This window comes from Lissotriton helveticus, chromosome 8 (assembly GCF_964261635.1).
Source record: "Lissotriton helveticus chromosome 8, aLisHel1.1, whole genome shotgun sequence".
In the NCBI taxonomy this organism is placed as follows: Eukaryota; Metazoa; Chordata; class Amphibia; order Caudata; family Salamandridae; genus Lissotriton; species Lissotriton helveticus.
The window spans coordinates 1,395,691,539-1,395,707,281 of NC_136069.1; the positions used below are offsets into that span (position 1 = coordinate 1,395,691,539).

Genomic DNA, 15,743 nt, shown 5'->3' on the forward strand with positions numbered 1-15,743 from the left:
AACTGATCCGCGCCACCAAGAAAACTGCATTCAAGGACCGACTGGACAACAACGCACACAACTGCAAGGAACTCTTCAACATCGTGAAAGAGCTCTCCAACCCCAACGCAGGAAACAACGACATCACCCCATCGCAAGACCTCTGCAACTCCCTCGCCTCCTACTTCCACAACAAGATCGCGGACATACACAACAGCTTCAGCAGTCAACCATCGCACACAACGACCGCAGCAACGCCACCCACCACCAACCTCCGCGCCTGGACTCCGATCAGCACCGATGACATCGTCCGCATGATGAACTCCATCCACTCCGGATCTCCGACCGACCCCTGCCCTCACCACGTCTTCAACAAGGCCGACACTGTCATCGCACCCCACCTGCGGGACATCATCAACACCTCCTTCGACACCGCCACCTTCCCGGAGAGCTGGAAGCACGCCGAAATCAGCGCTCTACTAAAGAAACCAACAGCGGACCCCACCGAACTCAAGAACTACCGCCCCATCTCGCTCCTCCCGTTTCCAGCCAAAGTCATCGAGAAGACCGTCAACAAACAGCTGGCCGCCTTCCTCGAGACGAACGGATCCCTCGACCCTTCACAGTCTGGCTTCCGAGCCAACCACAGCACCGAGACCGCCCTCATCGCTGCCACCGATGACATCCGAGCCCTGATGGACAACGGAGAAACAGCGGCCCTCATCCTCCTAGACCTCTCCGCCGCATTCGACACGGTCTGCCACCGCACCCTAGTGCAACGCCTCAGCAACGTCGGAATTCAAGAGAAGGCACTGGAATGGATCGTCTCCTTCCTCGACGGAAGAACACAGAGAGTCTGTCTACCACCGTACAAGTCAGAGGCCACCGAAGTCATCTGCGGCGTCCCTCAAGGATCCTCGCTGAGCCCCACCCTCTTCAACGTCTACATGAGCCCCCTCGCGCCCATCGCACGCCAACACAACCTGAACATCATCTCCTACGCCGACGACACCCAGCTGATCCTCTCACTGACCAACGACCCCGCCGCTTCCAGAGCCAACCTTCACGAAGGGATGAAAGCTGTAGCCGAATGGATGACGACCAGCCGCCTGAAACTGAACTCAGACAAGACGGAAGTCCTCATCCTGGGCTCCTCGCCCTCCGCCTGGGACGACTCCTGGTGGCCCCCCGCCCTGGGCTCCGCACCCACACCGACAGACCACGCACGCAACCTGGGCTTCATCCTGGACTCCTCCCTCTCCATGACCAGGCAAGTCAACGCTGTCTCCTCGTCATGCTTCAACATCCTGCGCATGCTACGAAAGATCTTCCGGTGGATCCCCACCGAGACCAGGAAGACGGTCACCCAGGCCCTCGTCACCAGCCGACTGGACTACGGCAACGCCCTCTACGCCGGAACCACCGCCAAGCTCCAGAAGAGACTCCAGCGGATCCAGAACGCCTCAGCCAGACTCATCCTCGACATCCCCCGACGCAGCCACATCTCCGGACATCTGAGAGACCTGCACTGGCTCCCCGTCAACAAGAGAATCACCTTCCGTCTCCTCACCCACGCACACAAAGCCCTACACGACCAAGGCCCGAGCTACCTCAACAACCGCATCAACTTCTACGCTCCCAAACGCCACCTCCGATCAGCCAGTCACGCCCTCGCCGCCGTACCCCGCATCCGAAGATCGACAACAGGAGGAAGGTCCTTCTCCCACCTGGCCGCCAAGACCTGGAACTCCCTCCCGACCGACCTGCGCCTGACCCAAGACCACCTTTCCTTCAGGAAGAAGCTCAAGACCTGGCTGTTCTAGCAGTAGCAGCACCCCCCCCCCCCAAGCGCCTTGAGACCCTCCGGGTAAGTAGTGCGCTATATAAATGTCCATGATTGATTGATTGATTGATGCTTTCTGAGCTATATTGCTTGTATTTTTATTCTATAATGAATATGTGCCATTTGTGGTGCAACAGGAATATGTGAGAGTGTCTGAAGAAAAGTAACAAGAATTCTGCTAGGCCAGTTAGTCTGTTAGCGTTCGAGAGATTGCTAAATATTTGTGGTACCATTATGACAGTGCTTTGTTTGCTAATTATTTCAGAGTAAAGTCATCACTTTTGGTTCATAAAGTGGTAACTGTTCAATTTCATCTTCACTTTTACAGTATTTTTTCGTTTATCTTCTCATTTACAGTGTTGGGCAGAGGCAGCTTGTCTGTCTTGCTCGCGCGTGGCTACGGAAAACAAAAATTCTAATCCTGGATGAAGCCACAGCATCCATAGATATGGAGACTGATAACTTGGTACAGACCACAATCCGAAAGGAGTTCCAGGATTGTACGGTACTAACCATAGCTCACAGGTTGCATACAATCATGGATTCCGAAAGGTATGTTGTAATGTTAACTTTGGCAGTAGAAGGTTACAGCACTTCAGAATATTCTTAATGCAGTTCACTCATCAATTGTAAAAGTCCAGAAATGCTAAACAGTTTTTTCGTGTTAGTTTATCTTACTTTCTCAATCTGACAAAATGGGCACTGTACATATAAATGTCATTTGTTCGATAATCCTGATGGTTCTATCTTTTAATTTCGCGTTCTCTCAATGGTGGGTGAAGCCATCCTCATTTACCCAATGGCATACAATGACCTGCACATGCCACATCCGCCTAGCCCTTAAATCGAAGGGCTTTTTATCTCTGAAGGCCGAAGCCATGCTATATCAATGATGGTGATAGGAGCTGAATTTCTTCGTGCCGACGGAGCACGAAATCCTGCCCATGCAACTACCAAATTCCTTAATCTCAGGACATGGATGCAGTTATGCTATTACAATTTAAATTAAAAGGATACACAAGAAAGCTTGATACAAACATTACCTAAAAATCCCCGTAGGTTTACTCTTGAAGGGCTTTGTCTTGTTGAGTGGTTTGCTAGTGATGTCTTACAATGGTGTTTCGCAGGCTGGTCTTGACCATATGAAGTGATAGTTAACGTCAGTTCAATATTTGGAGCCAGAAGGTGGTTGCGGCGGGGTCAAAGTAGAGCCAAGGCTTGGGCTAAAGCCGCCCTCAACAAACGCATTGCCTTATTTCTTTTTTAAAGCGCAATCTCTCCAGGATAATGAGCTGTTTCTTCTAAAAGTGGAATCATAACAATGTAGGTTAGTGGGATTGTTTCCTGTTCAAAGCTTGAGGAATTGCTGCACTCTCTAGACAGGACAACGTCTGGAAGGTAGGCTACAGTTACTATGCAGTGGTTACCTTGGGAGTCATTACATTATGTGACTTTAGTCACGATTTATCACCTCACTGGTACACCTTTACTTCGGAGGTATATAGTTCATTTCTAAATGTATGTAATCTCTATGCACACACACACACACAGAAAGATGGTATTACAATTCCTAACTACAACATCGCTTTCTATGTTTTTTAACATGAAGTAAGATGTCCATCGCTGTGTGTGAGGTGCAGTTGGACAGGCCCTGCAGCCAACTCTTCGTTGCACATGGCTTTGGCCTTTTGCGGCATGTGTTTGGGTGCAGGGCCTGACCTGCAGTCAGACCTCCCACTGGTGCCCAACCTCCCACTGGTGCCCAACCTCCTGCAGGCATCCAACACCTGTCATGCACGATCAGGCCCTCAGCCAAACCTCCCCTGGGTCGAACCCCCATACAGTGAACCGCCTTCGACGATCACATGCTGGGCAGAAGGCCTATTAATCTAATCTATTTTTTTACAGAGTTTGGAGAGTTTGGGCATTATACTTTTGAGTAGAATACCATTATTTTGTTGTGTTTCATCTTCTGTTTTAGATTTTTGAGGGAGACATTGTGACTCCACTTTCCTCAATTCATATTCCATTTTTCTCCGATTATGTCTCTTATGACGGTGATTGAGGGAGAATCATTTAATCGCCAAGTTTTTGTATAGGACTGTCCTGGTGAGAGGAATAATAGCATTCCCTCTATTTATCAGGATATGGCTGTAGTTATGAAGAACGACCCTTGTGGCATTGTGGGCAGGTTCATGTATCATAGCTTCAGATATTTATTCAGTCTATCTTCCATGAAACAGACACATATCACAGTGTATTCTTGAGGAGTATGTTGCTGTTGCTTTGTCACTGTAACATGTTTTGCTCGCAGCTGCGGCCTTGATGACACAAATGCGGCTGCGCCATTATTGGTGGCTATATATATATATGTGGTGAGCATGAAACTAAAGAAAATACTTTTCCTTCTCTTCTTTTTTATACATAATATTCTGTGTGTGTGTAGATAATCATTCATCCACATTATTATTTGTGCCATTGATAAAATATATATATATATATATATATATATATATATATATATATTCACTGAAAAAACCATAGGTTATAGACCATATATAGTTAGGAATTAGCATTTAGAAAACCTTATTTTACTCACACAAAACCATTGAAATTCCATATATAGTTAGTTGCACTAACTATATATCGCGCACCCGCAATCCACTGCTGATGATGTCACATATTACATCATTCATGACATGGTCAGTGACATCACTGATGACATCACTGATGACATCTCAAATGACATCACTGATGACATCACTGATAACAACATCCAGTGATTTTTTGTTTCTATAAAGTTTAAATATGTCTTACATATTGAAGAATGAGTGGATGTGTAAGTGTCTGGACGAAGGATTTAGTAGGTGCATGACTGACTGTATGAGTGAGTGATTAAATGTGTCTCACTGACAGCATGGGTTAGTGACTAAACTGTCTTAATTTGTGCATCATTATGTCTGTTGTTCTGTAAACTGCTGCATGTGTTGATCAGTAGCTATATGAGTAACTATATGGGTTATTGATTGATTGCCCAAGTATTTGTATGGGAGACTGAGTGTGTGTGTGGCTAGCTGGGAGGTGTGTGACTCTGTGCAGATCAATCTGTACTTGTATCAATGATTGTATAAGAAGGTAAGTATGTGTTAGTATATGTTTGAAAATGTAAGGTGCTCTATGTTTAACTGTATAGACAAGAAAATGGAAGTGTCATTGATTCTTTACAGGACTGACTAGGTGTGTGAGTAACTCCATGGATGAGTGGCAGACTGTGAGTGTCTGTATAGGTGTATGAGTGCATATGATAGTGTTGTAAAGATGAGTGATTGTATGTATGAATGATTGTATGGGTGAATGAGTGAAGGTGTGTGTAGACGTAGCAATCAGTGAGTGCGTATGTAGTAACTAGTATTGGTGTGTCAATGGTTTCAAAAATTATACTCTCTTTTTAACACTGGGTGAAACAGAGGTTATATTAAAATGTGAGGAGATGCATTGTATTGTCACATGAATGATATCATCAGTGATGTGGTCATTGATGTCAAATGAGATGTCATCAGTGATGTCATCAGTGATGTCATTTGAGATGTCATCAGTGATGTCATCAGTGATGTCACTGACCATGTCATGAATGATGTAATATGTGACATCATCAGCAGTGGATTGCGGGTGCGCGATATATAGTTAGTGCAACTAACTATATATGGAATTTCAATGGTTTTGTGTGAGTAAAATAAGGTTTTCTAAATGCTAATTCCTAACTATATATGGTCTATAACCTATGGTTTTTTCAGTGAATTTTCAAGGTTTTGTAAATGCTAATTCCTAACTATATATGGTCTATAACCTATGGTTTTTTCTGTGAATTTCATTGGTTTTTTAACAGCTAATATCTGTAGCTGTAAAATGTATTCTTCTTTAAATCCAAAAATATATTTTATATGTTTATGAATAATTTTTTTTTAAAATATTTTTTTTTCTTCGTTCCCGCTTCGCGAATCGGGAAGCTTCCCGTTAGCTGACCTTGATGCCGCGAAATAGACCGCGAGCCGGTAAACGTTTCTTTACCGCAAGTGCCGCGTTAGAAAACAACATCGTGACGCCTCCCGTCCGCATGACGTTTCACGTTGTCGCGTGATACGTCATATGACGTGCTACGTTAGCGAACTGGTACGCAAAGCGAGTCGCAAAGCGCAGGTTTCTGGAAGCAAACCGGGAGGCCCTGCAAAGCGCTTAACGTAAACACAGCAAGTCATGTGACTTGGTAATAACACTTTTCATTGGTTCATTTCACTTTTGGTTTCCTAATGATGTAAGACTAGGTCATATAATCTAAAATGAACACTTTTGATTGGTTGAGAACTCTTGTTTTTCCCAAATGATGAAAATCCCTCCTTCTTTCCTCACTCTGACTTTCATCATTGTGAGAGAAAGACCCTTTGTGATCACTGAGCAATGGCTTCTTTAGTAGCTTCAGCTGGTGCTTCCCCACCACCTCCACCACATCCAAGGAAGAGTGGACCACCTGCTCAAGTTATAATTCAACAAGAAGAAGAAGAAGAGGAACAGGACGACGAGCACGAAGAGAGGCAGTTTTTGCCTGAGCAGCCCAGGACGTCTCACCGGAAAGAAAACTTCATTTGGCAATTTTTTAAAATTCCCAAAGGTCAGAAAAAAGTAAATGCAAGATACGTAACTTGCCTTATATGTCAAGATAGACTGTCCAGAGGAACCGAGAAAAAATACAGTTTCGGAAACTACACAATGCATCGCCATATGACTAGGTGGCATCCTAACAACTACAGTGCTGCACAGTTTCGGAACGACCTAGATAATCTCCCTATTATGGCCAGAAGATCTGTTGTACCGGAAGTAACGGGACCAGAGGGCAGGGAGATGGTGCCAAATATACAAATGAAATTTGGTGAAGTAAAACACACCTGCGTATTTTGCGATGGATTCATTTCCTACGGAGAAAAAAGCATCACTCTGATCAACAGAGCTATTGACTATCATATGCAAGTTTGTACGAAACGCCCAAAATAATAAATACTTCTTTTTTTGTTTTGTTGCTCCTGTTGAGCCTTTTACAATGAATCGTTTTCATTGCCCCCTCCAAGAAAAACCCAAAAAAATATAAAACTTCAGAAAAATTCAAAAAAAGTAAAAAAATGTTCCGAAAAATAATAAAAAAAATATAAAACAACAAAAACAATAAAAAAAAAGTTCTTTTCAGAACTACCTCCCCGTTATTAAAAAATTGGTACAATATTTGGAACTGTGCCAACCTCTATTTCTCTTAGTTCGCTTCCCAGTTCGCTCGCCGGTACGCGAACTAGAAGCGAACCAAAAACAGTAAGTATAAGGGAAGGAAACAGACACTTATGTTAAAAGAAAGACAGCTATAGGGGAGTAAACTAGAGATACTATTACCCGTAATCCACTGCTGATGATGTCACATATTACATCATTCATGACATGCTCAGTGACATCATCAGCAGAGGATTGCGGGTTTTTTTGCAACGTGCCTTATCCACGGTTTAATAACGCTGCCTTTTGCTTTATATAAGTTTTCAAATTGTATGAAATATATACCAATAGGTCGTTATGAACCTTTAGGTAGTGCTTTTCTTCATGAGGTCTGGTCGCTTCCATACACATACAGATGTTTCAAAGATGATCAAGAAGTTTATCTGAATGGAGAGGAATGCACTGAGACGCCAGATCATTCACTAATGTGTAGGCACATACAGTTACACGGTTCATGCAACAAACACCGACCAAATATGGCTTGCGTGTTGCAAGGCACGCCAGTTCCTGCTATCATCCCCACGTTCAAGTTGTTGGAAAATGGTAGTTATTTGATGCTCAATAATGAAGATTGTTCTGAGTTAATTGAAAAGGGTCTGCACCTCTGTACGGGTGTTCGCTATGTGAAGCACGAAAGTTTCACGGGCCGAACTCAAGGCCACCTCTCTCTGAGACAAAAGAGCTCTTATTCTTGCCATGCCGTTGAAATCTGTCCCAAGGTTGGTATTTGTGGCCAGATTGAAAACTCCCTATGTTCATGTGTGGGAGGAAATAGAACATTTCTGCAGCAAATAACGCGTTCACTTACTGTTACGATAAAAGGAATACTTTTAATTCAGATTTGCCTTTCAATTTCAGCAAGATGGTTCCGACTATCTTTAACGCATCCTCCACAAAGACCCTGGCGCACTTTTTTAAAGTTGTTACCAGTGGTCTCGTGACTTCATTTGAGAAAATCTTTGGAGTCATCCCTGCTTCCTTTCATTCTATTTTCTCCACTCTGGTTCGTGGATTGGCATTTTTACTTGCATTACCAGCGGACGCTCTTGTGCTTTTTTACATTTTTAAATATGGATGTCCCTCCTATGCAACCTCCCACCCTGCAGCTGCTGACACTGTTCCGCAATCGCATGCTAGAATATTATGGCACAATGCCGTTGGCGATATTAAGCACGGCATATGGATTATCTTTTCGATTCTCCTACTTCACCTGTGTCCAGCCTGTATTTCACTGCCTGACCTGTGATTTCGATTGGGCCATTGATTTGTGTCTCTGCGGACCGGTTTCTCCTGACGTCGACTTTAATCAGCTGATGACTCCTATCATTACTCACGAGTTGGTTTGTCCTGGCGAAAGGATTATGGCTGTGGCATTGATGCATGGACTACTTGGTCCCTGGAATTTACTGGCGGCAGCACAGTCTTTCTTGGAACACAGCTTTCTTGAAAACCCACCGAGCTGTCCTCTGATGGTGATAGAGGATCCGGTGCTGGGAGAGCACGTATGTTCTTTTCCGCTTTTAAATTGGATGGCTGAACTGTTTTCGGATGAAGACGGTGACTTCCTATTGGAGGCTGTTGCAGCTTATTTTGCATACACAGTTATGTCATAGACCTTTTTCATGTTTGATATGCTGAGTACTAGCATTTCATTGACAATTCATTGACTTATTTGTCAAGTTTTTATTATTTACCTTGCCTATTGGCTTAAGACTCGATAAAGTACTTGGCTGTTTTATTTTTCTTTAGCATTAAATTTTCCTAGTTTTTAATGCTTTACCTTGCGGACCATCCACATATAAACTTGCAATCTGCTCTCATGAGATGGCACTTCTATTATCTTATTCAGTTCGTTTCCGGATCATGGGGAGGTGTCATCTAGGTCCTGGATATCTTTACACCGTGTTAAGTTAGCATGGGCTCATTACCGGTTTAAACGCCATTTTTCCTTTTTTGCAACTTCTGCACACGACACTTAGTTGTTGATTTAGCTTTCCACCTAGTAGTTCATCGTGGTTTACATGAGAATAATATGTTATTGCTCTACTATCTGCTTTGCTTGTTAAACTATATCTGTACAGCGAGTGCTAAAGTTTCAAGAACAACACGATACAGAATTGTTATGAGGTCTGATCTCCACGACTTCATACTCATAACATAAGTGCAACTTCTGCCAATTCTGGGCATGAGGCGGGTTTTATATTGCTTTGCCGAACACACATACACAACAGTTGATGCGGTTCACATGAAGAGAGAGCTGGTGTATGCTGATGTGATTCCTTCAAATCTAAGACACTAAAGTATGGGCACGCCCTAAACCAACACAAAGAGACCTTCTTAGCAAATAATATAATATGTGTATTAGGGAGGGTGAGATATAAGCAGCCGCGGGCCGTGGAGGGAGTTACGGTGAGGCAGGGAGGCGGGGAGGGGGAGAAGCAGGGTGGAGCCCTCTCTACCTTGCCCCTCCCCCTCCCCGCCTCCCTGCCCCACCGTAACTCCCTCCACGGCCCGCGGCTGCTTATAAGTGTTGCTAACTCTTATTCATTTACAGCATGTTAACATACTGTCACCATTCGCTTTTTATGTACTAGTAACTATGCTGGTAATTTTGCTACTGATAATATGTGTACTTGTATTCTCCACCCTGCTTCTCCCCCTCCCCGCCTCCCTGCCTCACCGTAACTCCCTCCACGGCCCGCGGCTGCTTATAAGTGTTGCTAACTCTTATTCATTTACAGCATGTTAACATACTATCACCATTCGCTTTTTATGTACTAGTAACTATGCTGGTAATTTTGCTACTGATAATATGTGTACTTCTATTATCTAAGATACTACGCCTGAGAAGACGGCATTAGTAAATAAACATTTCAAATACACATGTGTTCTTCTTAACTCCATGTTCTGGTTTCTAAGAAATATATAACGACCGACTGTTCATGAGTTCCACGTATCCTGAGGTACTATAAGTTCATATTCTGGATTGTCTAAACATTGAGAGTTTGTTATATCCAATGTGACACTGTACCTAGCTTGCTAAGGAGTTTTTGATTACTAACGTGAGTTTTGGGACACCCTAATTCGCCGAGGTTCCAATCCTCTGTCCACAGTTCTGTGTGAGAACAGAAACCCTGCGACAGGGGCACCCCTGACCCTTGCTGGAGCTTCATCACACTTGCGATACAACTCCAGCAATGCGCCACCTTTACGGCACAGATACATCACGCATCTGTGCTGTTTTTGCCCCATGATGCGCCGCATTGTAAATGCAGCACACCATAGGTGACGGAACAGCGGCACAGAATGACTAACACATCCCTGGTGATGCGCCAGTCATCATAAATGTATCCCTATGCTTCTTATCTTGTTAGAGATGAACCGCCATATGTATCATCAAAGTTTTTTGCATTTCCTAAATAGCGAACTTTAAGGAATAAATAGCGATTCTTTACCATTCCTAATTTGCGATTAGCTATTTGCTAATTACAAATTACCCATTCATTTCCTTCATTTCCATAGGGCGGTTGGACTCACTTTTAGCTCGAACGGCTGAATGGATTTCCACGAAACTTGGCAAAATTGTAGGGACTGGTAGCCCGATGTGCCTTTGCTATGTCTCAAGATATATGCTCCAGTGGTTTTTACGAAAATTAACTTTGAAAAATATATATTGGGCTACATTGGCCTATATATATGTTGGAGCCCAAATGTAGCCCAATGTAGCCCAATGAAGCCCAATGTAGCCCAATGTAGCCCAAAGATGGCCGCCAGACACACAAAAAAACTAATGTAGCCCAAATATCAGCCAGATGTAGCCCAACTATAGCCCAGTGACAGAATGACCAATCAGCTTCGCAAACCTCCGTTACGCGAAGCGGAGCGCTGTTACAGATATATATCTTTTTTTGAACGTTAATTTCTCAAAATCCACTGGAGCACATATATTGAGACCTAGCAAAGGCACATCGGGCTACCAGTCCCTAATATTTTGCCAAGTTTCGTGCAAATCCATTTAGCCGTTCGATTATTATTATTATTATTTTTTTTTGCCCCGCGGGGCCCTTTTAAAACCTCCACATCAAACCTAGGGGGTCAGCGAGGATCTACTATGCCCCCTTATAGTTATTTCCCCCTTTGTTTTGACCTCCTCTTGTCTCTCGATCCTACCGAGAGACAAGATGGCGGCCGCTACGGACTTTTTGGAATGTTGACAGACGCCGGAGAACCAATCAGCTTCGCTTCACAAAGCTCCGTTGCGCGTAAAGTACGCGTCCTGGGACGCTGCCAGGTCCGCTGTTACAGATATATATCTTTTTTTAAACGTTAATTTCTCAAAATCCACTGGAGCACATATATTGAGACCTACAAAAGGCACATCGGGCTACCAGTCCCTACAATTTTGCCAAGTTTCGTGCAAATCCATTCAGCCGTTCGGGCTAAAAGTGAGGCCAACCGCCCTATGGAAAACTCAATGTTAAAAACATGTTTTGGGACTATATATATATATATATATTCACTGAAAAAACCATAGGTTATAGACCATATATAGTTAGGAATTAGCATTTACAAAACCTTGAAAATTCACTGAAAAAACCATAGGTTATAGACCATATATAGTTAGGAATTAGCATTTAAAAAACCTTATTTTACTCACACAAAACCATTGAAATTCCATATATAGTTAGTTGCACTAACTATATATCGCGCACCTGCAATCCACTGCTGATCATGTCACATATTACATCATTCATGACATGGTCAGTGACATCACTGATGACATCACTGATGACATCTCAAATGACATCACTGATGACATCACTGATGACATCTCATTTGACATCATTCTTGTGCTAATACGATAAACCTCTTCAGACTCTAATATAACCTTAGATACACTCAGTGTATACAGACACACACACTTCCACTCATCCATGGAGTTACTCACACACCCAGTCAGTCATGCAAAGAAACAATCTCATCTCCATTTCTTCAACTATACAGTTAAACACACCTTACTTATTGAAACATATACTAACACATATTTACTCTCTTATACAATCCCTGATACAAGTTCACAATGATCGATACAACCACTCACTCATTCGGTGGCTCTCATGCACAGTTATTTATATATGCCAACTCTCACATGTACTGTGTTTTACATATGTACTTACTATGACATGTAGCATTGAGATATCCATTCACTCATCAATACACTCATGCACACAGTCAACTGCCCATGTAGCTGTTTCCACATGCACTCTTGAACTCATACACCTAGTGAATAAACTGTTCACACATCTATGCATAGAGTCACACACCTTCCAGCCACCCCCACACAAACTCAATCTCCCATAGAAATACTTGGGCAAGCAATTAATAACACATATAGCCTCTCGTATAGCTAATGATCAACACATGCAGCAGTTTACAGAACAACAGACATAATGATGCACAAATTAAGACAGTTTAGTCACTAACCCATGCATTCAGTGAGACACATTTAATCACTCACTCATACAGTCAGTCACGCACCTACTAAATCCTTCATCCAGACACTTATACATCCACTCATTCTTCAATATGTAAGATATATTTTAACTTTACAGAAACATACAGTCACTGGATGTTGTCATCAGTGATGTCATCAGTGATGTCATTTGAGATGTCATCAGTGATGTCATCAGTGATGTCACTGACCATGTCATGAATGATGTAATATGTGACATGATCAGCAGTGGATTGCAGGTGCGCGATATATAGTTAGTGCAACTAACTATATATGGAATTTCAATGGTTTTGTGTGAGTAAAATAAGGTTTTTTAAATGCTAATTCCTAACTATATATGGTCTATAACCTATGGTTTTTTCAGTGAATTTTCAAGGTTTTGTAAATGCTAATTCCTAACTATATATGGTCTATAACCTATGGTTTTTTCAGTGAATTTCAATGGTTTTTTAATAGCAAATATCATAAGCTGTCAAGTACGTGGTAAGTGAAAACATTTTCGTGTTTATGCACACTGATCTGCTTTGAATGGTGCCCCCCCCCCTCATTTCTATTAGGAGTACTCTCTCTTTGCAGATAGTGAAAGGTAGTTAACGCAGGCCTTTGCCCCCGTTGTAATCCGTCGTGCCTGCTTCTCTCTCCATTTGATTGATTGTTATCCAAGTATTTACTGTTTTAGAATTAGTTCTCTTTGGTTCATTCTCTATTTACAAACAAACACAGAGTCGCAATACTCTGTTTAGTCTTTGCAGATAACGAAAAATCGTGTAAAAAAAAAGAAAAGGAATCGAGCAAAATCAGTAGGCCACTAATGGGATCTCTTTTTGACCTCGCTAAAATAGAAACATTAGGAACAACCCCTCATGACAAATACAAAACTAGTGAGATGAACTGAACTCCACACAATGATGGCTGCAAAACAGCTCGGCTCCGCCACCCACCCCGCCCAAAATAACGATAAAGAGCGGCTGCCATGATTGGTTGCGGAATGGCCACGACGGAGCTACGAAATGATGCTGCTCTCATGCTAACCCCAGCTTCAGTCTGAAACATCCAGAAACACTGTAGACTACCAATTCGATCAGTTCCGGTAGCGCCCCAATGTAACCCGGTAGAGAAGAACTAGCCCTCCCCTCTTTCACTGATGGTTCTTGTTGCCTGTCCCTTCTGTTCTCATTTAACAGAACTATTTAGCCTGCTGAAAGGGGTTGTGTTCCGACCGCTGGTTGGTGGAGACATTTTGACTATATTCTGGACCTGCGTTGTCGCGTAATGCGTCATATGACGCGCCGCGTTAGCGCATCCGGGGCGCGCAGCGCGTAACGTAAGCATAACAAGTCATGTGACTTGTTAATAAAACTTTTCATTGGTTCATTTTACTTTTCTTATTGTAATGATGAAAGGCTTGCTCATATGACCTAAAAATTACGCTTTTCATTACTTCCGAACATTATTTTTTCTTAAATATATGTTATAATGTTCCAGGCTAATGTACTTTCCCGGAAATTTTACAACTGTCCTGCAAGTAAAATATATTCTTTTTTCGAGAAAAAGAGCGTTTCTTCGTCCCATGATGGAGCCGTTGAGCAAAAGAGGGTCGACCTGCTGTCTTAGTCGCCGATACGCCTGAATATGAGATTCTTATCGATCACTTTATGTTGCAGGAATAGAAAACACAACAGCCCTTGACCATTTATCTTTACTGCGTTCCTTCGTATTATACCTTTTACCCTTCATGTAATTGGTCTGCTTTATTTCACTTGCCTTTTAATGATTCTAAAACAGTGACTATTATTACAAACTTTACCAATGTATATACTACTACCATGTTTTCTTTTAAAAACCTTTATTGTGAAAATTTCATTATACAAATACGAGCCTATAACCACGTGGGCCGGCCACGGAGCAAACTGTAATCGTATGTGATGAGTAGACATTTACACTGTAGAGGAACGTAACGGGCGGGCCATTAGGTTGCAAGAACTAAGGTGTCTAACAGTTACGGAATCGGTGGACGTACATTTTATAATTAAAATACGACAGGGCCAGTTACAATAAAATTATCTAGATATACATTTGCGGGCAAGTACCATGGGTGACGTTAATTCGAACTTTCAACAGTACAGTAATCAATAACACATCAGAACTTAATATCAATAGGGATGTCGAAATATTCAATCAATTCTCGTCCCCGCCCGCCATGTGCTTCAAAACTGCATACGTATCTCGTGATTTCAAGGTTCTGCAACCAGTACACAACAAGGAGTTACGAGTCCCATTTATTCCGGCGCCATTTTGGGCGAGGACGGGCAGGTCCAGGATATAGTCAAAATGTCTCTACCAACCATCGACTATGATGATGTTCATATGCTGTATTTATTAGAGTAACACTCATCTGCCCACATGAAATTAATTTACCACAATCTAAACATGTCATTTTAATCTTTCCAAAGTTCTTCTAAATATTTGGGACCGTTTCCCTTGCCTCTGAAGCTCTCAGTGCCACTTCTTTGATGAATGTACTAGCAGGTCAGGGGTTCTCCTCCAAATCTCTCTTTTATGCAGCACTATAATTAATTGGTACCACCTCTCCATATGACGATGCATGGTATAGTTACCACAACTATATATTTTTTCGGTTCCTCTGGAGAGTTCATCGTGGCAGATGAAGCGTGTAACATACCGGGCATTTACCTTTTTTTGCATGTACAGGAAAGGAAAAAAAAATCGAGCGTTCGAGTTCTTAGGTGTCCCAGGGCCATTTTAGTGGACCAGGCCCAAATCCAAAGAACAGCTATCTCACAGGCTAATGGGGCGACCCACGCCGAGTTTCAGCATTGTAGGATGACCACACAAGTACAGCAACTTGCTAGACATCACCTCGGTGCCATCCGGATCTCGGCGCCCCACTGCAGATGAAGTGCCTCTCAACTATGAAACCACCAGAAAACGCTTGAGTCAGCTTTGTGTGAAGCCGCCATTTTGATTCAATCAATAGCGTCCCCCTGCACACATTCAGGGACCTGGTCGTGTCTTCAGGTCAAACGAATTTGGGACAAGATGCAGAAAGGAAAAGGAAAAAAGTTCCGCCGGACCCCG

General features: G+C 42.8%; 1 protein-coding gene across 1 annotated transcript in view; it reads left to right on the top strand.

The window, feature by feature from the left end:
• LOC144773378 (ATP-binding cassette sub-family C member 2-like) overlaps positions 1 to 15,743 on the top strand; it is a 560,817-nt gene that overhangs the window by 490,122 nt on the left and 54,952 nt on the right. Inside the window, exon 27 of the mRNA XM_078658348.1 lies at positions 2,180 to 2,374. Within this exon, the coding sequence (XP_078514474.1) occupies positions 2,180 to 2,374 (195 nt within the window). The remainder of the gene's footprint in view (positions 1 to 2,179; positions 2,375 to 15,743) is intronic.